General features: G+C 38.5%; 2 protein-coding genes across 14 annotated transcripts in view; one reads left to right on the top strand and one right to left on the bottom strand.

Annotated features, from left to right (window-relative positions):
• SYN2 (synapsin II) overlaps positions 1-12,779 on the bottom strand; it is a 143,488-nt gene that overhangs the window by 1,795 nt on the left and 128,914 nt on the right. For 2 of the 4 annotated variants that reach the window (XM_052679040.1, XM_052679041.1), the window contains exons 11-12: positions 5,411-5,471; positions 1,463-1,760 (exon numbers count right to left, since the gene is read on the bottom strand). In XM_052679040.1, coding sequence (XP_052535000.1) covers positions 1,463-1,760; positions 5,411-5,471 — 359 coding nt within the window. Of the gene's footprint in view, positions 1-1,462; positions 1,761-5,410; positions 5,472-9,633 lie in introns of those variants that run through there. The other 2 variants (XR_008205739.1, XM_052679043.1) reach the window with 1 other exon arrangement.
• TIMP4 (TIMP metallopeptidase inhibitor 4) overlaps positions 1-12,779 on the top strand; it is a 108,743-nt gene that overhangs the window by 31,481 nt on the left and 64,483 nt on the right. The window lies entirely within an intron of this gene.

Genomic DNA, 12,779 nt, shown 5'->3' with positions numbered 1-12,779 from the left:
AAGAGGGAGGGTGGGAAGCAGCACTTGACTTGATTAGTAACACAATAAGTGGCCTAATTAAATATTTATTCACAGATTAATAACATGTACATACAGGTTAGGCAACAGCATGTGGGTGAATACAAAGTATGCACATGCAAATAGAGTTAATCCTACAGGCAGGAGATCTGAGTCTTGGTGCAGACCTAAAAGTTCTTGAAAGTTAGAAAAACTACACTTACATTGTTTGCATCTTAAAAATTGAACTCATTCTATTTTCTTTTATATAGAGACTACTTTTCCATTTGAGGAAAAGAAGAAAGCTGGAAAAATGTATGTGGTACAGTGTTTTTCATATCAGAAATGAACAAATGAAGTTTCAAACTAGTTTATGGTTTTTCATCTAGCTTAAGAAAATGGAGCTGTCTATTCTCTAGATAAATAATAGATGAATCAATCTATTGTTATAAAACAAAATGAAGAAGTATACCGTCCCAGGAATGCAAGAATACACTTTCTTCAGAAGCAAATATGCTTAAGCTTTTTTGACTATTGTTTTAATCTGCGCACCCTCTCATCTAACAAGGCTGTTTGGCTGAATTGTGTTCAGGGGAGGACTCAGAATTGCTTCACACCAGTACAAGCATGTGAGTTGGTGGAAAGGGGAAATCTGCACTATGAAAAAAATGATGGCTTTTTACTCATCAAAACAAGTCCAATGTTACCTGTGACTCTACTGGCAGTAGAGTCGGAATCAATATGTTGAAAAACAGCAAATCACTGCTAACACCCTCTCCATGTTTTCCATTCACTAATTTAAAGCTCTATGAGGATGTATGGCTACAGATCCTGTGCACACTCTTTACTGCAGCGTGCAGCTGGCTGTACAGCGCGACAGGCTCATGCTGTGCAGGAGGGAACCTTCCAGCAGTGCGGTGGCTACAGGCAGGTGTCTGCGCCAGTCCTGCTGACATCTCTAGAAAGGCTCTGAGTGACTTGTGCTGTACAGACAGTAGCAATGTGCACCATGACCAGAGCGTTACTGTGAACACAGTTTGACAGCTTGTTCCTTTGGGCTGTTTCTGAGATAGGCCTTTTGAAACCGAAATCTGTTCTTTTGAGTGACTGCAAGGTTAAAAGTTGAAGCAGATAAGACTTCCTCTTTTCTGTGCAGGCGAACAGCACACCCAGATCATGAGTCAGTGACATAAGAAGGAAGGCAAAGAAACGAGAACGATCAAGAGTTTTCACATCAGATCTAGTTGGGGCATAAGTTGCACAACTGATGAAATCTTGTATAGCACAGGATGTAACTAATGCTACTCTAATGATAAACCGATAATAAGCCTTTTGAAACCTCAGTTTAGACTGGGCAGCGTATGTACATCTCCGTATGAATGTCAGACCGGCTCTCAAATTACAGTTTCAACAACAAAATGTAACTGTTCTGAGCAGACCAGGAAAGTGATAAAGCAAATCTTACTTAAGCTGTGGGTGAGACTGAGGCTTCTGCTGCGGCGCGGGCTGCGGGGCGGGCTGAGGCGCAGGCTGTGGCTGTGGAGCAGGCTGTGGTTGCGGTGCAGGCTGTGCCTCTGCCTCCTTTTGTAATCGGGTGCTGGAAGGACCTTGAGCCTGGGCACGTGGCTGCTGGGTCGTAGGTCCGGGTGGACGCTGTGGCTGGGAAGTGGAGGGCTTTGCTGACTGCCCAGGGGGGTACATGCGCTGTGGCTGCAATGGCTCCTGGCCTTGTGATTGCATTCCTTGGGGTTGCACTGGGCCCCCTAGGTTCAGCACAAGAAAAACTTCATAATGTTATAGTATCAAAGAGCTCTTATTAGATTCATATCCAACACTTTAAAATAATCCTTGAATGTGATAATTACACTTCTGAGGCAAAATTCTATGGAATTCTATGCACTGCAGCTTAACGTAGTCAATTCTACAATTTACAGTTGGTACATTAGAAGCTTGCTTGGAGCATCCATAAAAATTACTAAGTCCCAGATTTATCCCAGTGGTAACCCTACTGCTTTCAAATTAGTCAGTGGAGTTACAGCCACTATAATTTTGGCCCAGCTAAAGAAGAGGCTGTGAGAGAATTGCATACACCAACAGAATCCAGTTCAGCAACACAGCTCCTATTTTCTGTGTAGTTATTACAATTTTATTCCTCCAAAGCACAGAAGTTATTTTTGTAATATTCCTCTTAAATTCATTCTTACAGCAACAAAACTAATTTAAAATTGTTCGATAACTTAACTCCTTATTGAAGTACATGAAGAACATTACAAGAAAGGAAAGACAATCATTACTGATTTTTTACCAAGTAGATCTTCCCACTGAGAAGGAATTATGCTGAAAAAATACTGTAGCAAGTGTGAAATTACCACTTGTGGTAGAGAGCTAAGTTGTGAAATCTGTGGCTGAAAGATGCTACATCATCAGTGAGGACTTTTCTTTTTACTGCTTTCTGCCTGAAATAGTGCTGTGTCAGATATCAGTGGTTACGCTGCTTTTATCTCTTATGAGACGTCTGAATGTGGTTTTCTTGGCTGACAGTTGTCAGAAAAAACTTTATTCTTGCACATGACTAAGCACGTGGGATGTAAGAGTTAAGGGGAGGAAGGGACAGGATGGAATTCTGAGAGACTAGTTTGCATAACGCTTCAGTCAGGGAAAAAGCTTTGTTGAATGGTAAATATTATACAGTGTTCTCAATATTTGGGAATTCCTACTCTTACACGTCTATTAAGTGCAAGTAGAAGACTTCACCTACTTGCGTCTCTATGGAGAAAATCTGCATATCTGGAAATAATGTTGCGATTCGTGATTAAAAAAAGAAATTGCTATTATAGTTTTCCACTTACTATATGAGATTCCAGTGTATGTGTCTGAGAACAGCACGTACCAATGCTTCAAGAAGTCTTAGTACAGTTACAGCAGTGTTTTGTGGTGTAGAAAGATAAATAGCACGTACTGTATGTTAAGGAATGTGCCTTCATCGTGTGTTAATTTTAACCACTTTTGTAGGAAATATTTGAAGGTGATAACATGGTCTTGCAACATCTTAATAAGGATCATTTTCTTATTAGTCTCCTTTCACTCAATATTGAAAAACAGAAAGGTTTCTTTCCCCCACTTGTATATACAGGCTTGAATGCCAGAAACTTTACACTGAAGACAGATATAACTTTCTTTTATTGCACATTAAGCTGTACAAGATATTTCACATAAAAGATATACTGCTGTCACACTTCCAGCATTTGCTCACTTTCTTGCAGCTGGGTTGTACAAAAGGCAACAATCATGAAAGAAATTTTTACCAAAAATAACAAAACTGAACATTAAGCCTACACTGTAAAACATCTGTTCCCTGTTACCACAATATTGCACCTAAGCATGCTTACATGCAGAGAGACATTTTGGCTTGCTTCTTGTCTGTAGTATGTAGCAGTAGTGTGTGCCCTTGTAAATCCTTTACAGTCAATAAGCTGAAATCCTCTCTGAAACACTCATCTCTTCTTTGCACACACAGCTCACAAATGTCGTGTGAAAAGCACTTGTGAATACTTGTACTACTACATGCAAAAAAATACCAGCTGCTTTAAATAAAATCAATCATCAGATTCATTTCTTCACCCCAGGGCAGTATGGTTTATTCTCTTTTATGGTGTCTGGAGGTAAGGATCTGTGAACCTGACTTTATGTGGAATTTTCTTAATATACAACAGAATAGTCAATGCCATCATGGGAATGATCACTGACCCAGACAAGTGCCGATCACTAAAGCAAAATATTCATGTAAGTTACCAATAGGTAGTAAACACTACACACACTGAAATAGCTAATAATGCATACCTTAGTTCTCATCTTACCAGATTGTACGAAGAAAAGAAATGCTAAGAATGATGATTTTCACTGATAATTTTTTTTCCCAGTGTTTGCAGGAAAAACAGAAGAACATAAAGCTGTTTTCTCTTTAAACAATTGTTCACACTAAACTAACAGCTGCTCATCTTTGTACGTCTTCTAATTTCAAATTAGAGCTCCGTGGCTCGTTCACAACAAAGTTTTATGGTATGCTAGCATTGTGCAGCTTGTGACTCTTGGCTAGAGTCCTCGCAGCAGATAACTGCCCACTTGTGAATTTCTTGTAATACTACACTGTAAGTGGGTTTGAAAAAATCATAAATAATTTACCTACAGAAAATCTAACAGTTTTAGGCATCTCAAGTCTTGTTGCACATTTGATTTTAAGCAATTGTTTTAAACCCTGTTGACGTGGATAACACTGGCACTAAATTATCTTTATAGCTATCTTGAGATTTCTAGGTTTATAATCATAGACCTGAGTTGGTGAAGAAAACCACCAATATTTTTGTCTTGCAAGATCTCTAGCTGGTTAAAGGTACTTTGGTCTACAATATCCATTTTTAGGAAAAAAAATGAGCTCTTACAGGAAGTTTAACAGTCCTTGAGGTACTTCTCACCAAATAACCTGGGATTTAACTCTTAGGTGAGCATAAGATTTTTAAAATATTTGCATTAATTTTTTACTTAAAAATCTCCCTAGATATTTCTAATTTAGAACTACAACGAAAGGTACTACTTAACTGAAATAAGATACATTAAATACTCACACTTTCACTGAGATATTGCACATAGGTGGCCCATTTACATAGCTTTGTAGCTAATAATTTAATGCAGAATTACTAAAAATATGAATACCAGTATGTAAAATAGAAGATATTTTAAATATTCCTTGGGAAGAACTGTATCGCGCTTATCGAGTCTCTGAAATATTAGACTTCCGCTTGCATATAAGTAAAACTCAAATGTTAACAAACTTTATAAAATCATAAATAAAAAGCCTCACTAGCAAATTCTAACCTAGGCTGTAAAAAATACTTCTGGATCACCTACCTATTAGTCATGCACACACGCACACGCACGCACACACAAAGGCGATGAGCATAGTGTGCACACTCACAGAGTAAGCAAAGTAGTTAGATTTGAACCTCGGTGGTATTTCACTGACAGATATATAATACTTAAGAAATACTGTCTAACCATCCATACAGTTGCACTGGGCTCTAAAGAGGCACATTCTTTGTACACTGTTGACAACAGCCCTGAAATCACAAGTTTTACAGAGAAAGGTAGGTAAGCGTTACACGCACAGACATGAACAAGTAAACAACCAGACGGTATAGTTGACACTGCATAGAAAAAACACAGTCCAGGTCAGCACTGAACAATGCAAAATTGAACAAAACTGGTATGTTTGCTTTAAAGATTGTGTTTTTGTTTCTTTTTTTTTAACTTTCATTTTTGTTTTAGCTCTTGCTTTTAGTCTCGGTTATCTAAGTAGCCTGGACTTGTTTTGGTCCTACTGCAACGCCATTACAGTCGAGAATGTACTGTAAACAACCTTGAGGTGGTGGTCGCTGAGGTGGGATTTTGTTTGGCTCTGGCTCCTTTAATGATCCACTCTGGAAAACATATTTGAAAACAGAAGAGGAGAAGATTAGAGCAGTTTAGTTCCAGTTTTCCACTAATTTGCCTTTACTTTCATCTCTTTATTGGCTGGGGACTGAACATACAATTTTAATTTATTCTAGAAAACGTTCTCAACTTTATTTGGTGCTTGCCATGACGGAGAAATCCTAGACTAATCCAAAACTGAGTTAAAAAAACACAGAATCAAACAACAACTTGTTTTCCCCTTGCAGCATGTGATCAGTTTCCCCTTGCAGCCAGGTGCCCCTAGCGCCTTCTCAGACCTTACCGCTATTTGCGTACGCTCTTCCTTCTTCAGTTCCCAGCACCTTGAACCACTTTTCTGTATCTCATCACTCTGCAGTCTTTTTTAGAGTACAGTGAATAGAACTTCAACAGATACCTTTGTGTGATTCAAGAAATAATGTATTTTTATAACATTTTTTTCTGGAAGCAGTAGCACAGCAGTGGTAATTTCACTTTGATTCTCTGACTGTAAATGGGAAGAGAGATGTGCTACTGTAGGCTAACTAGTTTGCTAAGCAAAATGAAAGAAGGAAGCAAAAACCACAGACAAATAATGAAAATAATTAAAATTACTTCATGTTACTCCATCTGACATGTTATTAGAAATACATGTAATAATACTTACATTTTCAAAAGGGTGGATTTATTCAGCAGTATCATTTTTGAATCTATACTTGTTCAGAGGAAAAGTGGGCCTGAACCAAAATCTTGGAGCAGAAAACCCTTTGGGAATGTTAGCACTTGAATCGAAGCTTCGTCTTGGACTCATTTCTTATATTTAAAAAAATGAAGTATGTCAAAAAATTGGACACAATATCTTGGTTGGGGTGGTTGTTTTTTTTTTGGGGGGGAGGGAGGGGGGGGGCTTAGGATTCAGAAACTAAACTGCCATCTATTACGAGGAAAAACCCAGGATATATTCAATAGTAAATGTAAAATTAATATAACAGTTTTTGCCAAACTTATTTTTTTTCTGATAGTTTTGTATGTGATCTCAGAACTGCAGAAATAAATGTTACTCAAACGATCCAAATTCCAGCACAGCAATCTAGAAATTGTGCTTTCTAAATGCCACATTGACACTCTATTGTGTGCAGCTGTTCCAAATTGCTTTGCCTGCTTTAGCTGCATAAATGAAAGGACATGAGGTCCAAAACCAAGTTTTGTGAGTTACCAACCTTCAGAAGACCAACTGAGGTGTAAAAATGACTCACACAAAAGGAATGAGGCAAAATCTGATCCCGTGTTAACGGATCCATACTGATCCATGCACGGCTCTCAGTGAACATCGCTGTAGGGATGAGGATACAGTGCCACCAGATAATTTTAAAATGCTTTCGTGTGACTTAAAGTCTTCCCTGTTTTATTTCTCTTTTTCTTCTAGACTTTTGAACCACACGATAAAGTTGAATTTCTATCCTATTCCTGTTTCAATGACGCAGTAAGCATTTGTGGTATCCACTTTATATAATTTTCATCACAGGATCTTGCTGAAAAAAAAATATATATACATCAGTAACCCCTTGGATACTGAGCAAATTAGCACAGAGAATGGAAACCTTGAAAAGCTGCCCTAGAGGAGCTAACTCCTTTCATATTCTACTGCCATTGTTCTGATGCACCTGGCACCTTCCTCTACACACCCGCAGGGCATTTGGGCGTTCTGCATTACAGAGAGCTTCTGTTTCCTTTGGTGTTGAAGTACGACACGTGGAGTGTGCCCTTAAAGGCAAAGTGGGAGTACTTGGCTTCCAGGACGTTCAGAAGCTTTTTGGGGACTGAGCTGACCACATGACTTAGTTAAAAAGCACGCATAGCGTCTCGTAAAGAATATTACTACTCTTAGCATGTGATAGACTTACTGGTCCTGCGAAAGGCCATCAAATACTGAGGAGCTCTGTGCGGGGACAAGGACCAAAGAGAATGTGCACGTTGCTGTTTTTCTACTGAAAGATTACATAGGGAAAACTCATATTTTATTTAGAAACTGAAAATAAGCTGACGCTTTAAATTCACACCACTTAAATATTAAAACAACATCTGTAGGGCCCCCGTTTCCTCTGTGCCTTGAGGCTGAAGCAAGTCTGCCATTTGTTCTTGCACTGAAATGGTCTCAGGTTTTATTGCACACGCTATTTAACTGACTTGACAACATCAGTACTTATGCAATCCACATATCTTTCTATCTCACCAAGAAATTATTTTATCCTAAATTAGGCTTTCAATAAACCTTATAGAAGCTTGCAAATCCTCACCTCAACTGTTCTGGAAGTTTAAAGCCTTTGTGCATTTTCTGTTGGAGATGTATTTTCCCCACTCCAGTCATTGACTGCAGCTGTCTTGATTTTACCACCCACACATCCTTTTTTCACCAGATATCACCTGGTGCTTCCAGGAACCTCACCCACACTCCAGGCCAATCACACGGGTATATTACTTTGCTAATTAGCCAACCCACCCAGGCTGACCCAAAAAGACTAATTAGCACTACATTCCTATTTGAGAAATCTTACTCATGGTTTTTCAATGGTCTGTAGTAATCCAGTCTTTTTCAAGAGGGTTTTTTTTGGGTTGTTTTTTTTTTCTTTCTCCCCGAGACAGTCAGAAGCCTTGATACTCGATATTAAACACAGGCTTTGAACCACTCTTGTTTGCTGCCCTGAGCCAAGGTCTTTAATAAAATCCAGGCTTCTTCTAAAACACCACTTGTTGGCAAATTGACTGCAGTCTGTTACTCCTCACCTCTCCAGCATGGTGTGCCAATGTAATTGTAAGAGCTGCTAACTCCATGTACGCGGCACAGCCTCTCTGAACAGCGATGCTGGACTAGACCTGTCCTGCAGATGTTTTCACCCCTCCTGTTCTTTTTTTCTTTTATTTCCTTTGTTGCCCAGCCTAGAAGATCACCCTCCTACCAGTTTCTTTCAGTACAAACATGTTTTCATGCACTGCAGTTCTCATCTACAAACTTGCTGACTGCTTAATTCAAACACTGCAAGAATGAAGGATTAGAATGTGGACTATATAATGGAAAATGGCCCTGAACAGATTCTTATTTGTATGCTCAAGGCTTGCCAGTTAGTAGTACCATACTGTATGGCAATTACTAGTGCAGAGAATGGGAAATGACAGCATTCAGTATGGAATTTTAAACCATGCTGAATGGTTTACACTAAGTGAGGTGTGGTAAATGCTGTGGAAGAAGCCCTTGTTGCTTTCATTTCAGGAATGCAGCTTTTATATCACATCGAAATTCCCAAAAGAGAGGATTGCTGATATTGATAGTAACATTCTCTGGCTATGGTTACAAAATCTCTCCTTTATTGTTTACATAACTATTACAAAAATTATAACTCTACTTGTGGAAGCAGAAAGTCCCACGAATACTTTAGGAATGCGATAGTGACTTCCCAGATCTGAGTATAAAAATCAGTGCTTTGGCTGCATAATGGTCTTTAGAATATTGGCTAAGTTCATTACAGCCAGAGCAGAAACCCAGCTACTTGTGTAAAATATAAGTGCCCATAGATGTCTCTGTAGCCCTTCTTCTTTTCCATACTCACCTGAAGCAATATGCTTAGAATTCTTTAGGTAAAACTGGAGTAGAACAGTGTTCTTTAAGCATGCTGTATTACAGTTTGATCAGTCATGCTACTTATTTTTCTATCTGTTTATGTAAATGCAGATTAGACTCATATATATTTGAATTTTGAATAATCAGAAGAATGCTGAAAGGGTGGAAGCAAAAGCAGCAACTTGGCAGTAAAATAGCCCCTAGGCAAGAGAGATCTTAAACTGAGTCCCAGCTAAAACTGATATTGATTTGGCTGTGTTTGAAGCTTTTGTGAACCAAAGTTGGAGCATGCATTGTTGTTTTTGGGTTTCATTTGGTTTTCTTTGTAATGCAATGATAGAAGCTTCTCATAGGTATTTCAATATTTGAAAAGAAAGCCATATTTTTCAGATCAAGAAATAGTAGGATCAATTGAGAATTGCCGAAGTACAATCTGAGATTGATTGCATAAAGGAAGAAATGTGATTGCAAAGCAGAGGGGTAATTTAGATTATTTAAGTAGGATATCAATAGAAAATGATTGCATTAAAAGTCTCCTAGATACAAATACTTACTTAGTCCTTACAATGGAAGAACATCACCCCTGGTAAAGAAAGATGAATATAAGCTCATCAGATGTAGAAAGGCACTGTTAAACTGAGCAGGCAGATGGAAGAGTGCATAGCTAGAGCATTTGGAAGAACTCAGCTGGCTTAATTCAGCCAAAGAGGCTTGAAGGCAGTACAGTTCTTTTTACAGCACTGTAATGGCAAAGCACTAGATAGGGAACAAGCTGCACTAAAGGACAATGTGAACCAAGAAGAAACAGGCATTAGCTGAATAAAACTGGGTTGTAAATAAGCACCTACTGTATTATTTAGCAAAACACTGAGATCTTGAATTGACTTTGTGAAATGGAGAATCAAAAAATAAGAGACTCCTTAGCACCTTGTTGCTGTTTTCTACCTTCAGTGTGCAGTGTATGGTAAGGGTACTCACCAGTTGCTAGAACAGACCTTACTCTCTACAGGATGAACGTGGTGTAAGTGACTCATAAATGCTTCCTTGGAGCTTAACATGACAACAAAGCTTTTTGCTATTCATTGTGGACTGAGACAGGCAGTGAAATAGGCCTGATTCTAATGGTAAGACAGGCGTGGTCAGGCACACCTCAGAAAGGAGCCACTTTCACCACCTCGTGCAAAGAGGCCAGTGAAAGGAGAACCCACTCCCACATTTTACAGTTGTTTGGAGTTTCAGTGTTCAGCTTGCCCCAAACATATTCTCAGCAAAACTGATGCCAGCACAAAACATCTTCATTTTGAAGTTGTGATACAGAATTAAAAACTTTAGACCAGCTTTTGTTGTTGCTCAGCCAGCTTTCCGAATTATCAATGAAAGACCTGTAAGATCTTCCTCTGAACGAGAAAGGAAATGACTGCTAAGAGGAGAAAACAAGCTATGCAGCTTAATTTTTACTTGGAACAGTATTTACATCATGCACTGAAAAAGTTTTGGTTTTAAACATCAAAAAGTACTATAGCTTATGTTTTGTATACAAAGTACTTTCTATTGTTAGATAACTAATTTCTTCCTAGAGAAGAGTTTTCTTCCTGAGTATTTTTACACATACTCTGAAGAAAGAATATCCTAGTGTAGATTCACTGCTATTTAATGGCACACTTCAATATTTTCTCTTAGACAATGAAACAGGTGACATCACATTGCCTATGCCAGATCTATTTTCTATTATTTTGCTGAAAAAAAGAAATATCTCACTACCACAAAACATGACATTTCTATACAAAATGTAGGATGTCGACTTGTCAGAAAAAAAGTGTTTCTTAACAAGTAGCAACACTTGTTGAAGTTAACTGGTCCCATTCCAGAGACAGATGGTAATTCTAATGGACAAGGATGCAATCTGATTTTATTGCAACTATTGCTTAATGAAGCCAGATTTCAACTTCAGTTTTCTAAAAGGGATCATTAAAAGTATGCTGTTGCAAAGCAGCTGTCAGGCAGTTCTTCCCAGTAAAAAATTGCTCCCCACAGACAAAGAAGGAATGTGGACTATGTGATAGGAGAGAGCTCCCTGTGTGCTAAAGCAGCTGGAACTGAAATGTAATGAGTGTGCATATTTATACCACAGAAAGAGAGCTGTAAGATAGATGGACAGGAAGATGAAAGTGGTACAGCATATCTAGAAGACTATCTAGTTACTGGAAAGTTAATCTTCCTTAAATGTTTCTCAGTGTACATAGATACCTGTAGCTTAGAGCTTGTTAGTGTCAATATCCTGTGCTCTTATTTGAAACTGTAAGGAATGTTCTAAGCTCGGGACCCAGGGATGTTGTCTGATGCTATGCTGTATCAGCTCCTCTGGTCTTCTTAATATGAGATGACAAGTGATCCTTTCATGGACAGGAAGAGTAAAAACCTGGAGTCACAGTGATCCATCATTACTGGATCCATTCAGAATTGAAATCTGTGCTTTGAAACAGAAGGTCTGAAAAAAGATGGAGCTAACTCACGTCTGGTCTTAAAATGAGTAGTTTGTCAGAATATTGTTGTATCAGTGTTACAGAATGGTGGAGCAGGAAAAGGCTTGGGAAAGGACAAGTCAGTGAGCTAAGAGCCATACCCCAAAGAAGACTGAAGTTCAGAACTCAAACAGAACGTAAGACCTGTCTGCCAGTGTTGTGTGGGCTTCTTTCCTTGCTTTGTCTGATACAGCACAAGCACAGAGCCACATGTGGGCACTGCTGGTGACTTGTTGGAATCTGAGAACCTTCTTGAGTCTCTTACAAGTTAGGAGATACTGGAGAACAATCTTTGAACAGGTGAAAAGAAGCTTGAACTACTGGCAGCTAGGCAGATGAAGCACTGATCCACCACTAGACGAGTGGTGGAGGAACAGAGAGGTTGCTTGTTTTTTCCCAACTGATCATTCAAGAATATCTGAAAATGAGTTGCACTGTTTTGGATTGTTCTGTAATTTCTCTTGGTAGTTATTACCCATGTTCAAAACCTGTAATGCTTATTTAGCATGTGGTCCTTATTCACAATAAACTATGGTGATGACTACTGGGTAGATAGATAGAATCCTTGTAAGTTAAATGTGGAATAAAGCCAGATGGCTTTGCCTAACAGGTTATGACTTAGAATTCAGAGAAATCAAATTTAAAAAGTCAAGTGCCGACAGAGAATGATAACACAAAAGTAGAAGGGAAACACCCAGCACAGTGGGGAAAGGAAAGGAGGCGAAGGAAAAACCTCCAAGAAAAGATGATTCTATTAGGTTCAGCTTAAATAAGCAAAATCAGTAGAATCAGTAGAAATAGATGAAAAATATGACGAAATAGAAAAAACATAGAGGTTTTTATATGATTGTAATTATAGCACTAAGACCAAACAAAGAGATCTAACTTAGACTCTATGTTTGTATCTGTTTATGTGGCAACACTTGCGTGTTCCATAGTGATAGGATCATTCCTCGTTTTAATTTTGAAAGACTGAGTTTTGCTACATAACAGATTGAAGACATCTTCTTGAAGACTCCCAAAAATGTGAGAAATGGAAGCTGTTTCTCAGAAGAATCTACTGAGAACATATACTCTACATCGGAATGCTCTTGATTACTTAAGAATTAAGTACATTTTCTTTGTTCTTGAGGTGAGTCACCATGGAGTCTCAGAATTCTTGAAGACATTGTCTGCTT

The sequence above is a fragment of the Tympanuchus pallidicinctus genome, unplaced genomic scaffold, assembly GCF_026119805.1.
Source record: "Tympanuchus pallidicinctus isolate F22 unplaced genomic scaffold, pur_lepc_1.0 scaffold17, whole genome shotgun sequence".
Classification (NCBI taxonomy): Eukaryota; Metazoa; Chordata; class Aves; order Galliformes; family Phasianidae; genus Tympanuchus; species Tympanuchus pallidicinctus.
This window is presented reverse-complemented; position numbering and strand designations above follow the sequence as displayed.